General features: G+C 37.7%; 1 protein-coding gene across 4 annotated transcripts in view; it reads right to left on the bottom strand.

Moving 5' to 3' along the window:
- Positions 1-24,688, bottom strand: part of TRIM33 (tripartite motif containing 33) — a 121,985-nt gene that overhangs the window by 36,041 nt on the left and 61,256 nt on the right. For all 4 annotated transcript variants that reach the window (XM_001099267.5, XM_015148754.3, XM_015148762.3 and 1 more), the window contains exons 5-6: positions 5,019-5,135; positions 2,165-2,279 (exon numbers count right to left, since the gene is read on the bottom strand). In XM_001099267.5, coding sequence (XP_001099267.4) covers positions 2,165-2,279; positions 5,019-5,135 — 232 coding nt within the window. The remainder of the gene's footprint in view (positions 1-2,164; positions 2,280-5,018; positions 5,136-24,688) is intronic.

Here is a 24,688-nt window from a genome sequence, read left to right as displayed (position 1 = left end):
ACTAAAATCACCCCAGGAGGGATGGGTAATGTCCAACATACTTTTGACATTCAGCGTGCTAAACAACTCATCTACTACTTTTTTAAGAACTTTCTCCCAAAAAATGTCTCAAGTTGGTTTTCTGGACAATATTTTTCCTAAGGAAAGAAGTTGTTCATTTTATAATGTAAATCAATGGATAAAAGTGTTCAACTGACAGAAGTTTGGTTTACTACATTCCTTTTATAAAGCTTAGGAAAACGTTTCTTCTACAAAGTTTAAGAACGTATTACACTAGAAAACATTTATTTTAAATTACCACCATGTTAGTGGTATATTTATCATTAGGTATTTGTATACACTTTAGCCTTAAGAGGCTCTTTTTTTTTTTTAAAACAGGGTCTCACTCTGTCCCTCAGGCTGGAGCGCAGTGGTGCAATCTTGGTTCACTGCAAACTCCGCTTCCCAGGCTCAAGGGATCTTAAGAGGCATCTTTTAATTCAGAAACTCTTGAAATGGTTTTACAAATACTATTTTAGATGTACAGTTCAAATGTATTTACAGTAAGTTTAAGTGTATCAAAAATAGTTACTAAGTGCTCTCTATTCACATGGGTCCTTTTGGGGGAAAAAAACCGACTAGGGTTAAATGCAACAGACTGGTGTACAGTAGGAAAAGGGACCCACGACTTCAACAATCTGCACAAGAGTACTTTTTTTTTTTTTAATTTTTAATTTTGAGACGGAGTCTCACTCTGTTGCCCAGGGTGGAGTGGCACAATCTTGACTCACTACAACCTCCACCACCTGGGTTCAAGCAATTCTCCTGCCTCAGCCTCCTGAGTAGCTGGGATTACAAGCATACGCCACCATGCCCAGCTAATTTCTGTATATTTTTAGTAGAGATGGGGTTTCACCATGTTGGCCAGGCTGGTCTCGAACTCCTGACCTTGTGATCCACCCACCTCAGCCTCCCAAAGTGCTAGGATTACAGGCGTGAGCCACCACGCCCAGCCAAGAGTACTTTTACTCTCACATATTGTGTTTCTATTGACAATTTGAGGTTAGTGGAAGTAGTCAAACACATCATTATTACTATTCAATGGTGCAGAAAAAATAATTCCCATATCATCTGGGCCTAGTTAGCATGAAATTTTCAATCGGGAAACATTTCTCTTTCCAAAATTTCAACTTTCCAGAGCATGAAATTTTCAATTAGGAAACATTTCTCTTTCTAAAACTTCAATTTCTCAGAAAACTCATATTTGAAATTTGCTAATCAAATGGGCAGTGTAGACTTTGATTAAAAATTTAGATTTCACGAACTGACTAGATTTTCATCTAGAAACTTATACCTGCAAATTAACTTTAAAATATGCAATATAAATACCTAATATCACAAAATTTTCACTAAGTTTAAGGTTTATAAATTTCAAAATGAGCATTTTCTGCAAAACTATGGAAATATTTTTAAAATAAGGTAAAACACACAAATGACTCAAGCAGAAGCCCAACATGCATCTATACGGAAAAATTAAATTGAGGCCCCATTTTAAAGGGGTGGGGAAGAAATGTGGTGGGACTACTTTGCCTTCATGTACATCATACTTTAGTAACATTTCTTTTTTCTTTTTCTTTTTTTCGTTTTGGAGACAAGGTCTCACTCTGTTGCCTAGGCTGGAGTACAGTGACACAATCACAGTCCATTGCAGCCTTGACCTCCCGGGCTCAGTCCATCCTCCCACCTCAGTTTCCTGAGCAGCTGTGACTACTGGCGCATGCCACCACCCTGGCTAATTTTTGTACTTTTTGTAGAGGCAGGTTTCGCCATGTTGCCTGGGCTGGTCTGGAACCCGGGGCTCAAGCGATCTGTCTGCCTTGGGCTCCCAAAGTGTTGAGATTACAGGTGTGAGTCACCATACCCAGTCTTAGTAACAATTATTTGATTTCTAAGAGGACATCACTATTTCTCAAGGTATACAGCTAAAGTCAGTGTTATTAAATTGGGCCACAAAATAACTAACTAGAAAAGGTCTCTTTTCTAAAAGTAAATTTTAAAAACCTTATTTTAAATTTTACTTTATTTCCATATCCCCCAACCCATCTAAAAGAGTTTTCAATAAACATTAAAAACAGCTGAAGAGCAAGAGAAGCAGTTTTTGTTTTATTTTGGCTTTGAACCATACCTCTAGCTGCTGTAAGAGAGATTTTCCTTTCTTATTAATTTCATTGATAAGGGTGAAAATGGCCACTTTAATTTCCTGTTCTACTCGTTTGTTAGTCTCATTTACTTCTTTTATCCTGAATAAGAGAAATGCATCATTAGGTTATCAACTTATCCTAGGTCTCTGAATCATCAACTGTTACAGAAAATCATCCAATGGGCACTTAACCGAGTAATTAAAATGAAAACTTTGTCAAAATGTACAACTCATGTTTCAGAAGACCTGATCAATTTGGTCCAAATAAGTTATGTATAGAGACAAATAATGAAACTAATATTTAGTTATTTTAAATTATGCTCATAAAGGACAGTTTATTAAGCTGGATGGCAATCTCCTTAAGTAACTATGACATGAATGTGATGCACAAACACCAAACACGCGTAACTGCTGTTTAGTGTCAAATGTGGCACACTGGTTCTGTTTAACCTGGATGCTTTCCAAGAACAATGTGCAAAAGGACAACGTCACAAGCAATAATTATCTTTTGTAATGATAATAGTTAAACGTAGAAGCATTTATTTTCATTTATAACTTAGCCACTTCAAACGTGGGTTCTGATACACTCCCCTTAAAATTATTCTCAAAATGGTTTCCTTTTGTATACAGTAAAGGGCATAAAACATTTTCAATCCATTTTGAAGAACAGCTATTAGACGTTTTATAAGTAGGTGTAAGCACTCAAAGTAGTTATGGAAGTTTTAGGTGCAAATATGAAGTGGCTGATACCTTGGTATTTACAAAACAGGAAGTGGAGAATCCCACCAATATAAATACATAAAATGTCAACCACCAACCGTAAGACATAGCCTTCAATTTTTATACATTCTACTGCTGTATAAATTATAACCCACGCTTTCAGCTCCTAAACTGCCTTTCATTTGCCAAGTTCGAATTTAGTAACTTCAATACACTCCAAGAAATAATGTAGGTTTTTTTCTCCTCTGTACATCATTTGGCACTTACTTGGAAATTTTGAGTTCTGTCCTTATCTTACTGAGTGGAAGATAATTTTAATATATAAAGGTACTAATAACCAGTGATAAGAAATATAAGTTTCAAATATAAAATGACTGAGCCAAAGATAGAAATCACTAAGCATGCTGAAAGCACAGCAGTTAGCCTCAGTCAGACTCCTATTGGACTTAATTAAGTCTACTGTATGTTCAATTTTGAAGAAAGAAAAAAATGTACATTAAAAAATAATGGAGATAGGTCAGTGAAAAATGCGTCTAAAAGGGGAAGTTATCATCAGAGATTTTAATACTTTTTTAAAAAAACTTTCTACAGATGAAATCAATCTCCTCAACCCTGTGCAATCTTGTAACAGTACCTCTTGCTCTACTTCTGTATACAGATTCTGGAACATGTGTATAAAATCTATTTTAAAAATACTTATACAATGTAAATACAAAACATCTGTATAAAAATATGGGACTGCCATATGAATCAACTCACTATATTTCCTTTGAAAGAGACACCCATTTATCATTTCTGAGAAACAGTCTTCTCCAAATCAACCGTATCACCAGTTTAACCTAAAACAACTGAACATTTCCAAAAACAAAAACCCACCAATGGTGTGTGTGTGTGTGTGTGTGTGTGTGTGTGTGTGTGTGTGTGTGTGTGTGTGTCTGTACAATCTACAAGCTCTGAGGAGCCTTTTATTTTCTTTTGGTGTTACTTAAGATTAAAAGTTCTGGCCAGGCACAGTGACTCATGCCTATAATCCCAGAACTTTGGGAGGCTGAGTCGGGTGGATCACGAGGTCAGGAGATCGAGACCATCCTGGCTAACAAGGTAAACCTCGTCTCTACTAAAAATACAAAAAAATTAACCGGGCATGGTGGGGGTGCCTGTAGTCCCAGCTACTCGGGAGGCTGAGGCAGGAGAATGGCGTGAACCCGGGAGGCGGAGCTTGCAGAGTAAGCTGAGATCATGCCACTGCACTCCAGCCTGGGCAACAGAGCAAGACTCTGTCTCAAGAAAAAAAAAAAAAAAGTTCTACCATGTGTAAAGCACTATTTTCATTTATTCATTCAATGATTTAATACTTTTGAGTATCTACTATGTATCATTTTAATCATAAATTAACTTTAATATTCATTAGAAGTCCTAATATTTTTGAGTCCATAAAATAAACACATATTAACCTTATTCATACCCCCAAGAATTTTAGTTTTAATTATGCCAGCTCAAAGTGTTTGTCCTTCTAGTGTAAGAGTCGTAACTTTGTTAATCTGCTCTCTTATGGAACCTATTCTCACTTATCAATAAATGTACTTAGAAATATACCAAAGTAGAATAATTTTTTAATAATAAATGGTGATGATAATTATAAATATAAGAGCAGCAGCTAAAATCTAAGTGCTTACTATGTGCCAGAAACTGTATCATATATTCATCTTATACTGCTACTCATAAGCACTGTTTTCAATGCTTGTTTTACAAATGGGGAAGTAATTTGTCCACCAGTGATAATCTCTTCTCTATACTGTATCTTCCACACAATCTCGACTTTAAATTTTATAAGTCAACTCTCTCCATATTAATTTCTTTGTTTCCACATTTAAGGTTTAATACAGACTAGAGTCTTATTAATTATAAAATAGACAAAGATGTGTCCTAAAAGGGTATACAAAAGTTTGGTCAATTAAATTTTGCTTAATTAACAAATATTATAATCCCAAATTCACACCACTTCCCCCTCAAAAAAATGTTTTCTTTATATGCTTAATATAGCAGAAAAACAGATTTAAACTGGACCCACTTCTCTTTAATAATTCTTAAAATTATGGTTTTAAGGCAACAAACTTACCTATTCTGCACCTGAGTGGCTGCAAAATGAACATAATTCTTCTTCTCAAGAAGTTTAGCCAGTAGATTCTCAATTGCACCTTTCTGATTTTGAAAAGCTTCTTCCAAAAACTGATACCTTAAAACCAAAACAAAACTACATTTAAAACAAAACATTTATGATTAAGATTTTGGAAATAAGGAACAGCTACATAAGTCAATCTTGAAACCTTAATTAAGTGATCAACTCTCTATGCTGGCCACTCATACCTTATCTCAACAGCAACTTTTAACTGGCAATCACCTATCTCCCTCCAACTCTGACCCTGAAAGGCCATTATGAAAGAAAAAAATTATTCGGATAATGGTTGAGTGCTCTTATATTAGAGTTTTGATTTAGGATTACACCTTTTTAAAAATTCAAATTTTGGCATAATTTATATACATTTTAAATCATAAAGCATAACCACATTATAGAAAATACTATAAAAGGAAGGGAAATCACCCATAGTTCCAACATCACAAAATCACTACTACCACTGTAATATATAATCCCCTAATCTTTTAATTATACATGTACTTATGTACTTATTTTTTAATAAAGACAAGGTCTCACTATGTTACCCAGGCTAATGTACTTATTTTTTAATAAAGACAAGGTCTCACTATGTTACCCAGGCTGATCTCAAACCCCTGGCCTCAAGCGATCCTCCTGCCCTGGCCTCTCAAAGTGCTGGGATTACGGGAGTGGGCTACCGCATGTGGCCTAACTATGCATTTTTAAATGCAATTGTAATAATAATAAACATGCAAATTTACATCTGACTTTTATTCTTTATCTTGTCTTTATAATTACACTTAAAATAATTTTTCATTTCTGGATGCCATGTACTGTCAAACTTTCCACAAGGGTTAAATCAATATAAAACATCACATCAACAACAGTTTTACTTTGTCAGCATGAATGCTACATGTTAAAATTTTCTAATTATAATAGTGAAAATACAAACTCTAATAACATTTCTTTGGATACCAGGAAGCTAGAATAATAGTTTCCTTTGCTACTTTTATTTCCTTTTTATAAATTATTTATTAGGTTTTTAAGTTTTATTATTAAGTCAACAATATTATTTAGTTTTTTTTCTATGTCCTTTTTACATGGACTAAATTCATTACGGTTCGTATCTTACCAATGAATAGTCACAAATACAAAATGATGCCATACTGTGACAAGAGATATAATTCAGGTATATATAATCTACAAGAAACGACCGCCTAAATCGGCCTCAACACCAACACCAAGGAAAGCATTGCAGAGGTAAGAATAGCATCTTACGCTAGGTACAGAGGCATGTTTGAGACACATAAATACTTCAATATGGCCAAAGAAAAAGACACAAAAGTCAGAATATGAGACAATAATTGATAAAATCCAGAGGCAAACTGTGAAGGGCCAAGCATAGCATGCTGTTTGTGCATTTAATTCTCTAAGTAATGGAAAACCTCTGAAGAATTCTAACCAGAATGCAATAATCACATTTACATTCTAGGAAAATCATACAGAAATATAAAAGACCCAAAGAAGGGAGTAGAAGGGAAAGACCAGCTAAAACTCTAAGACAGTAACTTATATGAGAGATCATGATACAGTCCTGCTTGGTACAGCCAAACAAACAAGCTGGAACTGACTTTATCAGTGAGATCAGCAGATTTGGGAGGTTATGTGTCAGTTACGGCAAGGTCTATGGTACAACCTGAAAACTAAATCCCTAACTAAGGCACAGTTAAGAAGCAAATCACTGGAAATAAGTTCACAACTACTATGTAATTGTCTACACGGGCACTGAAATCACAAAAGTAGTACTATGAGCATCTAAATGTCCCATTGTTTCTTCAATGAAAGTCTCAGTTAAGGCAGACAAGAGGAAAGACTACGAAATTGCTAACATAAAGGAAAGTTTGTTAAGATAAAAGGAAGTTTACTTAGTAGTGGGATACAAGAGGTACAAGAAGAATAGAGGACAGTCAGAGAGAAAATGTAGATCAATATGGGAATTTCTGTTATAGAAAACAGCAGGTACACTGATTTTATTGTTGTAAAATATACATAGTAAAATTTACCACTTTGAACTTTTTTTTTAAAACAGGGTCTCACACTATTGCCCAGGCTGGAGTGCACTAGAACCATCACAGCTCACTGCAGCCTCAAACTCATGAGCTCAAGCAATCCTCCTGCATCATTCTCCCGAGTAGCTGAAACTATAGACACGCGCTTTTTAAAACTCTTTTGTAGAGATGAAGTCTTGCCATGTTGCCCAAGCTGGTCTTGAACTCCTGGTCTCAAGTGATTCTCCTGCCTCGGCCAAAATGCTAGGGTTCCAGACATGAGCCACCACATCCAACCCAATTTAACCATTTTTAAGGAGAATATTTTTAAAGCTCAACTGTCTACAATGTTGAGCAACATTATAACTTGTATAAGATATTATACATCTTATATATACTAATATATATATTAGTGGTGACTCACGTCTGTTTGGGAGGCCAAGGCGGGCAGATAATGAGGTCAGGAGACCGAGACCATCCTGGATAACATGGTGAAACCCCGTCCCTACTAAAATACAAAAAAATCAGCCAGGCGTGGTCGTGCGTGCCTGTAGTCCCAGCTAGTTGGGATGCAAAGGCAGGGGAATCGCTTGAACTGGGGAGGCGGAGACTGCAGTGAGCCGAGATCACGCCACTGCACTCCAGCCTGGCAACAGAGTGAGACTCTGTCTCAAAAAAAAAGATACTAATAGCACAAAAAAGCACCTATTTTTAGAGAGTTGTTTTGCTTGTTTGTTTGTTTTTGAGAGTCTTGCCCTGTCGCCCAGGCTAGAGTGCAGTGGCACAATCTCGGCTCACTGCAACCTCCACCTCCCAGGTTCAAGCAGTTCTCCTCCTTAGCCTCTAGAGTAGCTGGGACTACAGACATACACCACCACGCCCGGCTAATTTTTGTATGTTTAGTAGAGATGGGGTTTTGCCATGTTGGCCAGGCTGATCTCGAACTCCTGACCTCAGGTGATCCGCCCACCTCGACCTTCCAAAGTGCTGGGATTACAGGCATGAGTCACCGCACCTGGCAAGAGGCTTTTAAAGAGGCTTTACTATTAGATAGGGGGCCCCAAGGTTTGTTCCTTCATTAAAGAGCAACATTTGATTTATCCCACATACTATGGTTTCTCTACATCTAATAAAAACCATTATTATGTTAAATCTGAACAAATAAAGCAGAAATATGAGGATTCTATGCTAACCCTTTGACTTAGCTTTATTTACATTGTGATGAAAAACAATCTTTTTAAAGGAGAATTTGATGATGTCAATAAATAGGCATTTGGTAGAAAGGTTAACTAGTATCAAAATTCACAAAATTCTAACTCATAAAATTTAACCACGTACGAATTCCTCTTATCCCAAAATAAATATTTTTTAAAATCCTGTTTCTAAATATATCTTGTTACATTCATGTGAATAAGAAACAAGCAAACACACACTATTTTCCTAAATATGATATACCTAGGTAAACCGAATTTTCTTTAATCAAAATTACAGCTGAAATGGGGAGAAAGAATAACCAACAAATGAACTAAATGTAGTTTTGATTAATATGTAAATACTTCAAAGTAATTTCTTAGATTTTAATCTTGCATTTTAAAGTAGTATTTATTTATTTATTTATTTAGAGACAGAGTCTCACTCTGTCGCCAGGCTGGAGTACAGTGGCGCGATTTCAGCTCACTGCAAATTCTACCTCCCGGGTTCAAGCGATTCTCCTGCCTCAGCCTCCCGAGTAGATTGGACTACAGGTGCATACCACCACACCCAGCTAATTTTTGTATTTTTCGTAGAGACAGGGGCATTACCATGTTGGCCAGGATGGTCTCAATCTCTTGACCTCGTGATCCGCCCGCCTTGGCCTCCCAAAGTGCTGGAATTACAGGCGTGAGCCACCATGCCCAGTCGAAAGTAGTAATTCTTATAGGCTTTCTTAGTCACAATGAACTATTCTCCATATTTCAAAATAAGTAAAATAAAGTAAAAATTATGTATGCCCAGGATTTAGTTAGGACAGACTAAGTAAAACTTTTTGTGCTTCTGGCTAGAATTATAAAAACTTGGCAAAATTATCTGGTTTTGATCAGAATTATCAGCATGCTTAGCTTTTTTTAATTATTGAGAAATAAATTATATTTAATACAGTTTTATAAGAAGTTTATGAAAATATGGTGCTCATGAGCACAGTGGCCCATACCTGTAAGTCCGAGGTACTCGGGAGGCTGATGTAAGAGGACCACTTGAGCCCAGGTCAAGGCCAGTCTGGGCAACATGTATAAAAATATACATGGATGGGTGTTTTTTAAAAGGCTGAGAATCACTTAGCTAATAACTTCAAACTTCTGAATGTACATTATGGTCTTACTGTGCTCTACTAATCTACTTGCCAAGTGATACCGTACTATTCTTAGTAATTGTCACTGTATATAATAAGTTTTGATTTTGGCACATCTAGGGAAAAACGCATCCTAGTGCTTTATATCCAAACTGAGTAAGAGAACCTTTTTAATAAAACCCAGTTTCATTTTTCTTCAGTTATTCCATTTTTTAAAATTACATTAAATTTCAAACATACATTAGAAGTCTAATTCCACTGAATCGATCACCCATTTTCAAGAAGTATCCATTCATAGCTGACTTTATGTATACACCCACCCACTCCATCCCTTAGATTACCGTGAAGAAAATTCCAATCATATTTTATTTAAACATTTCTCAATCTATAGATAGCAATAGCCTATTCTGATAACTTACTACATTTTCAGGCACTGTGCTAAGTATCTTAACATGGATTCTCTCATTTAACCTTTGGAAAAACTTAACGACTTAGATACTACTACTACTATTTTCATAGTTAAAAGCTGGATGATTCTGACAACCCTCTGTGTCTCACTTCTTCTCCAGTAAAATATAGAATAATCATCATATATACATGCATAGGACTGTCCTAAGAATCAAACTGGTCAAAACACACAAAGCAAAGCAAAGCACTTAAGGCATACTAAGGATTTAATGTTTGCTATCACTGTTATTCTTAGCAGTAATTTTAAAGGATTTATACTGTTAGAATTTATATTGTTGCAAATTTATATTGTTCCTTATTTAAAGCTCTATATGAAGGGGAGATGATAACAACCATAAGAGTTTAGGAAAGTGACAGAGAGTAGGAAATGTGAGCAACTGTGAGGAAAATCTGAAAGGGTAGAAATTTCTATAAAGTCTGGGAAAGACATTAAAATCCTCACATAAATAGAACAGGGACCAAAAGCTAACTTTAATTAAATCTCAAAGGTCACAGTGACATCACCTGATATTTCAATTACCTAAGACTTCATTAGAATAGGATGTCACTTTCTATTGCTGTCTTCAAAATCATTTATCTTTTCTTCTGTAATATCTAGTTTTCTGGCCGGGGGTGGTGGCTCACGCCTATAATCCCAGCACTTTGGGTGGCTGAGGCAGGCGCATCATGAGGTCATGAGTTTGACACCAGCCTGACCAACATGGTGAAACCCTGTCTCCACTAAAAATACAAAAATTAGCTGGGCGTGGTGGTGCATGCCTGTAATCCCAGCTACTCAGGAGGCTGAGGCAGGAGAATTGCTTGAACTCGAGAGGCAGAGACTGCAGTGAGCCGAGATTGCGCCACGGCACTCCAGCCTGGGCAACAGAGCGAGATTCTGTCTCAAAAAAAAAAAAAATCGAATCTTCTGTTAATCCTATCTGAAATGAACCCCCCCCACAAAAAAAAACAGTGAGCAGTGAAAAGTCATAAGTACATTAATATATGTATAATTGTCATCCACAAAGGAGAAAAACAGAGGGAAGAGAAAAAATATTAGAAAAAGTAGTTATGGATAAAAGTTTTTCAAATTTGATGATCTATAGCTCTAAGAAGCTCAACATCCCCCAAGCACAAGAAACATGCAGAAAACTACACTAAGGTATATAATTTCCAAACTGTTTGAAACCAGTGATAAAAAGAAAACATTAAAAGCAACCAGAAGAGAAAAAAGATACATTGTATACAAATGAACGAAGGTAAAACAGATTTCTTGATGGAAACAATGAGTGTGGAGCAACATCTTTAAACTACTCAAAGAAAACTTTCAGCCTAGAATTATTTATCCAGAAAAGTTAGTATGAAGGGGAAACTACTGGGAGTAATAAAGATGTTCACTATTTTGACTGTGATGATGGATTCACACACAGTCTGTCACCACAAAGCAGAGATCTAAAACCTATACCACTACAAAGCAGAGATCCAAAAGTGCTATGACCTTAACATTAAGGGTACAGTAAGAGTAACCTGCCCCTCTATCATCTCACAAAGACTGAATGACAATAACAATGACACTGCAGAAGACGAGAGGGGAGACCCTTAGAAGCTGTATCCACAAAACACTTCACATGTGAATTTTTAGACCAAGTGCACATCATCTTGGTGGTTCAAAACTTCATTCTGGAAATTTAACTGTCGGAAACTGGTAGCGCTTCCAGGCAACAGCAACAGAACATTCAATCTTTTATTGTGGAAAGCGTCTTAATTTTAGACACACACACACACACACACACACACACACACACACACACACTGCATAATTTTTCAAGGAAAGTTCAAAGTTTTAAAAGACTACATATATAAGGGGAAACGGCACCCTAAGCAAGAATCAACAGAAATAACAGGAAGAACAGACCCACTAACAGAGGCAAAATAACTATATGTACTCCATTTAAAGAATAAAACACAGCTAAAATGTTCAGGCAACTATTTAAAATTTTAGATGAAGAACACAAAAGACCTCTTTGAACTTTCTTTGCTATCTAAAAATAAAGTTTTTAAAAGGGGGAGGAGCTGGCCGATTTAAAAAATTTAAATCATTAATAGATGGGTTTTAATGGCAGTTTAGACAGAAAGAGAATATTTGTGAATTGAGATTGTCCAGAGAAAAGTATCTTCCCATTTTGCACTTTCAATGTGAAAAAAAGGCGGGGGGAATATAAACATTAAGAGAAACGGAGAATGGATTGAGGGGGGGTCTAACATACACCTAACTGGAATTCCAGAAGAAGGGCCAACAAATAATGCAATATTTGAAGAGATCACTGATTGAAAGACACAATCATAACGCACATTTTTAAAGACATCTTTGTTATTCTTTACATAGTTTCTTTAGGTATACTTCTGTGTATAAATTATATATCTTGTGACTCATAAAGACTTCTAAGACTCTTAAAGTACAAAGGCCACGTATGGTGGCTCACCCCGTAATCCACAACAATTTGGGAGGCTGAAGTGGGAGGATCGCTGCAGCCAGGAGTGCAAGACCAGTCAGGGTAATATAAGTGAGACCCTGTCAGGACAAAACATTTTAAAAAATTACTGAGGGTGGTGGCACATGCCTGTGCTTCCAGCTACTTGGGAGGATCACCTTAGTCCAAGAGTATGAGGCTACAGTGAGCTATGATCACACCACTGTTCTTCAGTCTTAGTGACAGAGTAAGACCTCATCGCTTTAAAATAAAAAAGTATGTAGTCATGATTGATATGAACTAAATTTGCCTATTTGCCAGGAAATATTCAAAGGGTAGGGATACCACAGTAAATAAGGTAAAATAAGGTCCTGTTCTTCCTTTCCTTACATTTTAATTAAGGAGAAAACAAAAATTTGAATAGGGTGATGTGATAGAGAGGACGTAAGTGGCTAAACATTCTACATTGGATACATGGACAGAAGGGAGCTCTTGAAGATGTGATGACACGTACAATTATTTCAAAGATAGGAACTAGGCATGCACAGAGAGATAAGAGATAAGCTATAAATAATCAGAGATAAACCTGCATTTTTGCAAAGGAAAACGACCAACTGGTTTTATTCTCTGCAATAATTTTGCCAATTAATAAAATTTTCACATGGGATATTTCTTCTTCTTTTTTTTTTTTTTTTTTTTGAGACGGAGTCTTGCTGTGTCCCCCGGGCTGGACTACAGTGGCGCGATCTCGGCTCACTGCAAGCTTCGCCTCCCGGGTTCACGCCATTCTCCTGCCTCAGCCTCCTGAGTAGCTGGGACTACAGGCGCCCACTACCATGCCCGGCTAATTTTTTGTATTTTTTAGTAGAGACAGGGTTTCACCGTGGTCTCAATCTCCTGACCTTGTGATCTGCCCGCCTCGGCCTCCCAAAGTGCTGGGATTACAGGCATGAGCCACCGCGCCCGGCTCACATGGGATACTTCTCAACCCACCTGCTGCCCTCTTTGCCAGATGGGTAACTTATATCTGTGGAACTAATGACTCTGAATGTGTTTCTTCCTTAAGTCTTCTCTCCTGATATTCTTCTCTTTCAAGTTAACTCTTAGCCATACGGAATTATTCTCCTTCTAGCCATAAGCAATGATTCTGCTGGGTAATTGACTCACTGAACCTATGGGCTCTTCAGAGAGTTTGATATCCTAATAGGATCAGAAACTATAATATTAAAATTAATGAGGCTATGTTTTAGCAATACCCAAAAGAATTAACTCAAATTTTAAAGATACTCAGATGAACTATTATGGGACCAAATACTCAATCTCAGTCTCATACAGACTATACAACTCCAAGATAGCAAGGACAGTGCACATTTTTTCATTACTGTATAGTTATCACCTAGCAAGGTACCTCGCATATGGTGAGTACTCGAACATCTACCAAACAAATGAGATCAATGAGTACTCATTTGTTGAGTGAAGTTCAATAAACAAACCATTTGTCTGACAATAAATGTACCCCATGAAAAAAATCATACTTGGATAGGAAATCTTTATTTGTTGCCATAGCTCTGAATCTAGCTCCCTAAGAGGACTGATGGTAGGTATGTATTTACATATCACTTCTACCAAAAATGTATTCAGATTCTTCAATTACTTGGATTTCATCTGAAAGGATTTTTAGGGTCGGACATGGTGGCTCACTCCTATAACCCCAGCACTTTGGGAGGCCGAGGTAGGTGGATCACCTGAGGTCAGGAATTTGAGACCAGCCTGGCCAACATGGTGAAACCGTCTCTACTAAAAATACAAAAAGTAGCCGAGCATGGTGGTGGGCGCCTGTGATCCCAACTACTTGAGAGGCTAAGGCAAGAGAATAGCTTGAACCCAGGAAGCAGAGGTTGCAGTAAGCCAAGATCGTACCACTGCACTCCAGCCTGGGCAACAGAGCAAGACTCTGTCTCAAAAAAAAAAAAAAAAAAAAAATTTTTTTAGAAGAATTTACAGAAGAACTAAAAAATGAGTTTCAGCAAAGGTTCTTTTAAAGCTATGAATAATGCAAACCACCTGGGATGATTTGCCAGTATTCTTAAAAGATTGTAAAAATGATTTTTTTATATCCAGGCCATAATATAAGATTCTTATCTAACTAGCCTAGAATAGGAATAAGGCATCAATATATTTTTTTAAATCTCCCTAAATAGTTTTAATATAAATTTAGAATTGTGAATATCAGCTCTCAAGTTTATCCATACTAAATCTTAATTCAGAAGTCCAATTCTAAGAAAAGCGATTCCTTCCCTTCCTTTTCTTCTTTCCCTTCTCTCTTCCTCTCTCCCTCTCTTTTTTTTTTTTTTTTTCTTTTTTTTTAATAATGGAGATGGGGGCCAGGTGCAGTGGCTCACACCTGTAATCCCAGAATTTTGGGAGGCCGAGGCGGGCGGATCACGAGGTCAGGAGTTCGAGACCAGCCTGGCCAACACAGTGAAAGCCCATCTCTACTAAAAATACAAAAAAAATTAGCCGGGTGTGGTGGCACACACCTGTAGTCATAGCTACTCAGGAGGCTGAGGTGGGAGAATTGCTTGAACCCAAGAGGCGGAAGTTGCAGTGAGCCGAGACCATGCCACTACACTTCAGCCTGTGTGACAGAGTGAGACTCCATCTCAAAATGAACGAATGAATGAATGAGATGGGGTTTCACCATGTTGCCCAAGCTTGTCTCCAACTCCTGGACTCATGTGATCCACCAGCCTCAGCCTTCCAAAGTGCTCAGATTACAGGCGTTGGCCACCGCACTCTGATGAAAAGCTATTTCTTTAAGAAAATATTTTAGAGAAACCTCACTTATATCATTCAAGTAACTACCATCATAAACTATCTTACTCTTTAATAAAAATATCTGATACTAGGTTTTAAGTAGCCACTCTCTCTTAAACAGTATCCTTAAAAACAATCTAAAATTACTCTTCTCTAACTATACACAAAACTGCAATAGAGTATAAAAAATATTAAGGTGGCCCCAGGTGTGGTGGCTTATGCCTGTGATCTAAACACTTTAGGGGGCCAAGGCAGGAGGATCACTTGAGGCCAGGAGTTCGAGACCAGCCTGGGCAACACAGTGAGACCCTGTTTCTTAAAAGAAAGAAAGAAAGAAAAAAAATTAACGTTATTAAGGTGGAACAAAGGTGACCTTCACTTTCAGCCAGGACACAAGTGACTGGTACCAGACTAGCCCTTGTCACCAAAAACTATAAAAGACAGAAATACATGAAGCAACTATATTCCGTCACTGAACCACATGTAGACAAAAATCTACATTCCTTTAGAGAGCATCATAATCATCCTACCTCTCTATCTGTAGACAATTTTATGATAACTGCAACAGAGAGCTAGAGACCAAGTAGAACAGAGGCAAAAATCACGATGTGGGCTCATGAGTGGCTGAAATCCATGGGGCAGGGCACTGGAATGGAGGAAACGATGTAGGATGAGAATAGGGAACAGAGGGTAGATAGAGGGAAGAGAAGATACTGAATATGTGTGAATTCCTCACAAGACCTTGGTCAAAGTCTGGGCTATCTATGACAGGGTGAGATTACACAAAGTTTAGCAGACAGCAGTTGCTATAAAGTTGACATTGGAAGAGAAGAACTAGAGATCATGGAGTTCCAGAAGAATTCAGTTTGAATTCTATCTTCAGAGGAGAAAGACTGTTAATCTCCCTGGGATCTACCTGAGAAACCAGAAAGGTCACCCTTAAAGGACTATACTATCCTGGAGTAAGCTCTACCCTAGGCTTGTCCTGTCCTAACAAAACCTAAATAAAACCAAGCCTTGACAAGATCTAATAAGAAACAAGGTTCAGAAATTAGGTACCACCAACTTAGAAAGGCTTGGGAAATGACTTGGGCTTTCTACAGATCTTCCCTAACAAAGCATAAAATCAAGCTTACACAAGCTTACAGTAATTTAAATGCCTACTAGAACAATCAAGTCTTCAGAGGAAGATAAAATTTCTAGAATTTCTACAGTGTATTATCCACAATGTCCGAATTGCAATAAAAAATTACCAGACATTCAAAGAAATAGGAGAGCCTAACTCATAGCAAAGAAAAAAGTATTCAATACAAATTGACACCAAGATGATCTAGATGTTCTAATGAGCTAAAAGTTTAAATGGGCTACTGTGTATTTACTCAAACCTTTAAATGAACATAGGTTCTTAGTGAACAAACTGACAAGAAATCTTGATAGATGGAAACTACTAAAAGAGAAAAGGGAAATTCTAGAAAAGTACAATAACTGAAATGAAAAACGTCACTGGATGGACTTAGCAGCAAATGGGAGATGTCTGAAGAAAGGGTATGTGAACATGAACACACATCAATAAAAAGTATCCAGTTTGAAGAAGAGAGGGAGAGAATAAATTGAAGAAAAATGAACAATCATCAGGGGGACCCTTGTGACAAAACCAAATAGTCTAACATACATGTAACTGAAGTCCTGGGAGACTTGGGGTGTTTTTTGTTTTTGGAGATATGTCTCACTCTCTCGTCCAAGCTGGAATGAGCACTGTGGCACGATCACAGCTCACTGTAGCCTCAACCTTCTGGTCTCAAGCAATCCTCCCACCTCAGCCTCCCAAGTAGCTGGGACTACAAGCATGCACTGCCATGCCTGGCTAATCTTAAAAAATTTTTGGTAGAGATGGGATCTTACTATGTTGCCCAGGCTGGTCTTGAACCCCTGGGGTAAAGTGATCCTCTCACCTCAGCATCCTAAATTCCTGGGATTGCAAGCATGAGCCACCACAACTGGCTGGACAATCTGTTTTGAGGAATAATGGCCAATTTCCCAAATTTGATGAAAATCAGCTCAGTGAACACCACAGAGGATTAGCAGAAAGACAAACATATCTAAAAACTTCATGGTCAAATGGGAAAGGTCAAAGAAAAAGAGGAAATCTTGAAAGGAGCCAGAGAAAAGCCATAAAACATTCAGGAAGGAACAATATGAATGACATCCAAAACAATGGAAGCTGGACTACAAAGTAGTAATATCAGTATCTTTTTAATGTTGAAAGAAAAAACTGTCAACCCAGAATTCTAGAGAAAATTATCCTTCTAAATTGAGGATTTTTTTGTTTTTGTTTTTGTTTTTGAGACAGAGTCTCTCTCGGTCGCCCAGGCTGGAGTGCAGTGGGGTGATCTCGGCTCACTGCAACCTCCGCCTCCTGGGTTCAAGCAATTCTCCTGCCCCAGCCTCCCAAGTAGCTGGGACTACAGGCACAGGTTCCCACGCCCAGCTAATTTTTTGTATTTTAGTAGAGACGGGGTTTCACCGTGTTGCCCGGACTGGTCTTGAACTCCTGAGCTCAGGCAATCCACCCGCCTCAGCCTCCCAAAGTGCTGGGATTACAGGCGTGAGCCACCGCACCGGCCTTAAATTGAGGATTTTCATATGACAAGAAGGTGAGAGTATTCATTCTCAGCAAATCTGCAAAATAAGAAATGCTGGAGAATATTCTTTAGGCCAAAGGAATATAGCAGATAGAAACTCATATATACTAGAAGGAATAAAGTGAAACAGAAACAGTAATAAATTGGTAAATATGAAACACCAGCTTTTATTTTCCCTCCTCATAACTTCCTTAGAAGACAGCTTTTTTTTTTAAGTATTGTATGTTAAGGTATATAATGCATGAATAAATGATGTGGCAATAGATAAATGATGTGGCAACAGTACAAAGGATAGTAATTGAGTAAACTGAATAATCCTTTTGTAAAGTTACTAAAATCATACAATATCTTAAGTAGACATTAAGTTAAATTGCATATCACTATCCCTACAGCAATCGCTAAAAATAATAAAGTACAGCTTAAAAAGCCAACAGTAGTTATAAAATGGAACACCAAAAAATATTTATAAACTTAAAATAATGCAGCAAAGAGACAACAAAAGAACAAAACACAAAAAAGAGAAATAAAAAACAAACAGTAAATGGTAGACTTAACCTAACCATATCACAAGTTATATTAAATATAACAAGATTATACGTTCCAATTAAAAAACAGAGACAGGAGCCTGGCATGGGGACTCATGCCTGTCATCCCAACACTTTGGGAGGCAGAGGTGGGAGGATCACACTTGAGCCCCGGAGTTCGAGACCAGCCCAGGCAACATAACAAGACTCCGTCTCTATAAAAATTACAAAAATTAGCTGGGTGTGGTCCCAGCTACTTGGGAGGCTGAGGCAGAAGGATTGTTTAAACCCAGAAAGTTGAAATGTTTGAGATGTAGCCAGAAAGCCAGTGTAGCTGTAGCAGAGATGGAGGATAGGCAGAGTAGTAGCAGATAAAATGCATATATAGGGTCTTTAAAGTCACTATAAAGATTGAAGAGTCACTGCAGGTTTTGAGCAGGGGAGTGATACAGCCCAACTGAGGATTCACTCTAGCAGTTGTATTAAGAATAAACAGAAGGGAGGTAGTATTAGAAGCATAGAGACTACTGCAGTAACCTAGGCAAGAAATGATGGTGGTAGAGACTAGGCTAGAGGCAACAGAGGTAGTAAGTGGTAGGATTTGGTGACATATTTTGAAGGTGAAGCCAAAAGGATTTCCTGATAAGTTTAGACTGGGTATGAGAGAGGAGTAGAGTAGAGGATGGTGCCAAGATTTTTGGCCTATGCAACTGAAAAAAAAATGCAACTGCCAAACTGAGAAGGGAAAAGGCTGCCAGTGAAAAAAGGTTTGGAGAAGATGATCGGTAGCTGAGTTTTGGATGTGTTATGTTTGAAAAAGTAGACATTCAAGTGGGAGATGTTAGAGTCTGCAGGGCAGGCAAATCTGAAAGTTCAGCAATAAACAATGAGCTAGAAATATAAATTTAGAAATCAACAACATATAGATGGTATTTTAAGCCCTAAGACTATACGTATAGATAATGGCGTAAACCCTGGTACATCCAACCTAGAAGAACAAAGAAAGTAAGCATTTTCTTTGAGGTTGAGAAAAAGTAAACAGTAATTAGTAGGAAGAAAATGAAAACAATGTGTTCTTCTGGTAGCCAAGTACATAAATGTGTTAAAAGGAACATTAAAAATGTCAAATGTTGCTGATATAATAAGGTGTTAAGATGAAAACTGAGAAATCACCTCTAAATTTAGTCATGTAGTGGTTATTCATGACCTTGAAAAGAACAATGTTGGTACAATGCTGACAGTCGAAAGTATGCAAATTTAGACAGAATGGGACAGGAGGAATTAGAGACCATGATTATAAGCAATTCTTTTAAGAAGTTTTTCGGGGACAGCTCTGACAGCGTGGAAAGGAAGTTAAAGAGAAGGATTCGTGTTTCGTTTTTAAAAATGGAAGAAAAATAGCAGCATACTGTAATACAGGAATAATTATTAGAGACTGAAAAACTGACAGTCTAGCAGAAACAAGGGCAAATTTCCAAAACAATGTCATTGGCTACATGAGAGGGGATGGAACTCAGTGTGTAAGTAGAGAAATTAGCTTTCTGAAGGAAGAGAGTCAAGCTAAGATAACAGAAATGTAGAAATATGGGTACAGGTACTTGCTGGAAAAGCAGATGTGGTAGAGGGCGTCTGTAGTTCTTTTTTGATAGCATCAGTTTTCTCAGTGAAGTTGGAAGCAAATGCCAATATTTCAGAGTGAGGATGAAGTATTTGACATTTAAAAGAGGAAAAGGTATGAATATACAATATGACTTCAGACAACATTAAGGGTCTACTTGAGGGAAGTGGTCAGGAATTGAGAAGGTGACCTATTGGTATCGTTATGCTAGAATGTGTTTTTCTCCTGTGATATTCAGCTGGGTAAACAAAATATGATAGGAAGGAAGTCAGGTTTAATCAGGACTGTAGTTATGCTGCCAAGTGAATTCAAAAAGTGGGATATGGAAGTCAAGGCTAAATGCAAGGGAGTGATTAAACTGATTAGCCATGACATTGAACAGGGAAGGAGTTAAATGAGAACACAAAGGGATGAGGTAAAGTGAAAGGGCAGTAGGATCAATGGATTAAAATAAAAGTCACTGTGTGGTTGAATAATTGTAGAAGTTTCATACTAAGCAGAATGAGCTGGAGTAAGAGATGTGGCCACAGAGAGGAATGCTTAAAATTGAATAGGATTATTACAAATTATAAGGTCTAGTATATGACTATGCATGTGAGTGGCTACAGCAGTGTAAACGACAAGAACACTGGAAAGGAGGTCAAAGAACACAAAGACTATAGTGTCTGAATGATCAAATCCATGTATATTAAAATTGCTAGGACTTAAGAGTAGCATTCTACAGTTTACCACTGAGTTAGGGAAAAAAACCTTTGAGAGATGAAGGGGAATGACCCAAGGGTTTTTAGATGACAGGAGCAATGAGAGGTTATAGGTGATGACATGAAATTAAAATCTGTATATTTTAGGGAGGAAAGAGAAAGAATGGTCTAAAAAAACGGTAAAAAGATCTATCTCATACCTCCAGGCCCAGTCATACAGGAGATGTGAAAGAAAAAAAGTCACCAGTCACGACAGTTGCAAGAGAAGCAGTGTCCATTAAGCCAAACAAAGCAAAGAAAATGATCAAAAAAGAGGCTGGGGATATACGGATTCTGATGACACCCAACAATTCCAAAGGACAAAGTAGCAGAATCAGGCACATGTAGTGCCTATGGAATTAAAGTGTGACAGATGAAGGGACACCTGGGAGTGTAGCACTTGTGGCACTCTCTTGGGTGGGTAACAGAAAAATACGGATAAAAAATGTAACAATATTGGTCTAGTAGATATAAGGCTGATAACGACGCAGAGGCTGCAAATGGTGGTGGTAATGAAGGATGCAGTTTGGGTCTTCCTCTTGTAAAACTGTCAATGGAAAAGAAATTCTAGTGACAGCGAGTCAACACCATCTTCACATCAAATGAGGACTGAAGCGTAAGAGAGTGTGGTCTTAAAGTGACTATTCATTTCAGGAGAAATAAATACCTTTCTCCAAAATATATTCTCTCCAAATTTATTCCATCTTGTGCCATGCTGCAATCGCTAATGTTTCTCATGAACTACCACATGCCAAACTTGTCAGCATTATTTTTCAAATGACCCAATATAACAAATTTAATAGACATGCTTCCATTTTTTTCCTGGAGACCTTCTTCATAGGATCCTCAGTTTTCATTCCTCATTCTAAACTGTCTTACCCCATTCCTGTCATTTTAGGCATTCCCTTACCTTTTACTTTCTTGGTTTACTAACTTATTTTGGTGAATCACATTCTCTAATGGCTTTCCAAAAAGAGGTACATAAGAGGCAAAGCTTCTAAATACTTGCATGATGAAACATGTCTACATTTTATTTTCACATTGATTTATACTTTAGCTCCAGAATTCTAGATCGAGGCTGGGCGTGGTGGCTCACACCTGTAATCCCAGCTACTTGGGAGGCTGAGGCAGGAGTAGTATCACTTGCACATGGCGGGCAGGGGTTGCAGTGAGCCAAGACCGCGCCATTGCACTCCAGCCTGGGCAACAAGAGCGAAACTCCATCTCAAAAAAAGAGCATTCTAGATTGAAAACCTTTGCCCTTCATCTCCCGACTTTCTTTTAACGATCCTGTTTTTTGGTTTTGTTTTTGGAGACAGAGTCCCAATCTGTCACCCAGGCTGGAGTGCAGTGGCATGATCTCAGCTTATTGCAACCTCTGCCTCCTAGGTTCAAGTGATTCTCACGCTTCAGCCTCCCGAGTAGCTGGGACTACAGGCATGCGCCACCACGCCTGGCCTAATGTTCCTATTTCATTGCTGGCTTTGGAAACTAAAAATTTACTAGAATTTTTCTGTATTTTGAGTAGTGATGGGGTTTCACCACGTTGCCCAGGCTGGTCTTGAACTCCTGAGCTCAAGTGATCCGCCTACCTCAGCCTTCCAAAGTGCTAGGATTACAGGTGTGAGCCACCATGCCCGGCCTAATGTTCCTATTTTGATTCCTATTTCATTGCTGGCTTTGGAAACTTTATTGATCTTAACCTTAATCCACAGCATACTATCATTTTATGATATTATACACCTTGATACGGGTCTTTTTAAAAATCATTGTTCTGGGCATTAAATGGGACATTTCATACTGATGACTCTACATTCTTAGATGAATTTCTTCCAATAGTTATCTAACAATTTCCCAACATTTGTTTTCTTTTTTCTATAATTTATACCAATTGTCTGCTGGAACTCATACTTTTTTTTCTTTTAAATTTTCTTGCGAGGGTGAAAAGGTCTCTAAATCCTAAAAGACAGGTAGGAAGGGACAGTGAAATGAAAAAGCATCATTATTGACAACATGGAAGCAAGTCAGGGAGACTGAAGGTCCCCAGAGCTTAGTGGGCAGATTTACACTTAATCTCCCTGATTTCAGCCTGGTACTTCCTCCCCATGTGGACCTAATATCCCCAAGTCCAGTGCCTCTCTGATTTTGTTTCTCCAGAGAATAGGTCCAACTTTTGTTACACCTATCATCTCTAGGTACTACTAGGTATTACAGGTTCCTGAGAAATATACTGACTGGCTTCCTTCATATCTCCTTTGCATGGCCTTAGATCATTCAACCCCATTATGTCAAATATCAGATCCACCAAACTTTCCATTCATTTACCCTGCTTTTAAAAAAAAAAAAAAAAAAAAGGACTGAAATCCCCATTGATGTCTCTTCTCCCATTCTTAGTCTTTGTAAGTCTACAGATTTTTTAATTCCTTTAATGTGCATAGAATTTTTGGAGGGAGATGGAAAAACCCCATGGTTTATCTAGAAACCTAGTAATGTCCTCAGGTACAAAATTTCATGCTATTCTATAGCTGCTTTCCTTTTTCAAAACAACTTCCACAGCCATAAAGTGAATCGAAGACTTCAATAAAAAAAAAAAAATTTAAGAAAGAGAAAAAAATAAAACATGTGGGTTGCAACTGTAATAACAGCTAAACTGTTATTGAGTGCTTACTATGCTAAGCACTTTATAGGTACAATTCTCAGTACTTGTAATCCTCACAACAACCTTATAAAGTTGGTAGTATATTTTCACTTAAAAGATACACACACAAAACATAGCTCTTCTTTTTCACTCTGCAGCAATTATTTTAATTTAAACAAAAAATTCAAACAGCAGGGAGAGGCAAGAAAAAACAAAATACAGTAACAGACTGTATAAGTGGATGATTATGGAATGAAGCTAAATTCAGAGGAAAATTCACATCTTTTTGATTAACTGGGGTTTCATGTAAGATTCTAAAAAGAATACAGCAAAAGCAAACTAAGCAAAAAATTAATAAAGATAAAAGAAAACTGTAAGGATCAGAACACCTATAAAGAATAGAATAAATGAATTTAAAAACTGGGTCACTAAAATGACCAATAAAGACCATAAACTTATGGCCAATCTCATAAAGGACAGGAAATAAACTCAGCTATAAAACATCAGAAACAGGCTGGGCATGTGGCTCACACCTGTAATCCCAGCATTTTGGGAAGCCAAGGGGGGCAGATCATGAGGTTGAGAGATTGAGACCATCCTGGCCAACATGGTGAAACCCCATCTCTATTAAAAATACAAAAATTAGCTGGGCGTGGTGGTGTGCACCTGTAGTCCAAGCTATTCAAGAGGCTGAGGCAGAATTGCTTGAACCCAGGAGGCGGAGGTTTCAGTGAGCCCAGATCACGCCACTGCACTCCAGCCTGGTGACAGAGTGAGATTCTGTCTCAAAAAATAATAAACAATCGTAAGATATAACTATACATCTTCATAAAATCTTAATGTTGTTTAATTCAACATTTTTTAACCTCTACTAAATAATTTTCTAAAAAAATATAAAGTATCACAATTGCAAAGTTGACTCAAGAAGAGATGGGAGCTGGGTGCAGTGGCTTATAACTGTAATCCCAACAATTTGGGAGGCCAAGGCAGGAGGACTGCTTGAGGCCAGGAGTTCAAGACCAACCTGGGTAATATGGCAAGACCCCATCTCTTAAACAAACAAACAAACAAACAAAAATTAGCCAGGCATGGCTACCGTAGTCGTAACAATTTGGAAGGCTGAGGCAGGAGGATCACTTGAGCCCAGGAGGTTCAAGGTTACAATGAGCTATGATCACGCCACTGTACTCCAGCCTGGGTGACAGAGCAAGATACCCTGTCTCCTAAAAACAAACAAACAACCCAGAAGGGATAGGAAACCTGACTCAATCAATAAGCATATAAGAAATTGAGACTCTTAAAGAACGAGCTCTAAAAGTCCTTAAGTCCAGAGAGAGGAAGGGGGAATATTGGTAAGGAG

Source organism: Macaca mulatta, chromosome 1, assembly GCF_049350105.2.
Source record: "Macaca mulatta isolate MMU2019108-1 chromosome 1, T2T-MMU8v2.0, whole genome shotgun sequence".
In the NCBI taxonomy this organism is placed as follows: Eukaryota; Metazoa; Chordata; class Mammalia; order Primates; family Cercopithecidae; genus Macaca; species Macaca mulatta.
Note: the sequence above shows the minus strand (reverse complement) of the source record. Positions and strands in the feature narration are given on the sequence as shown.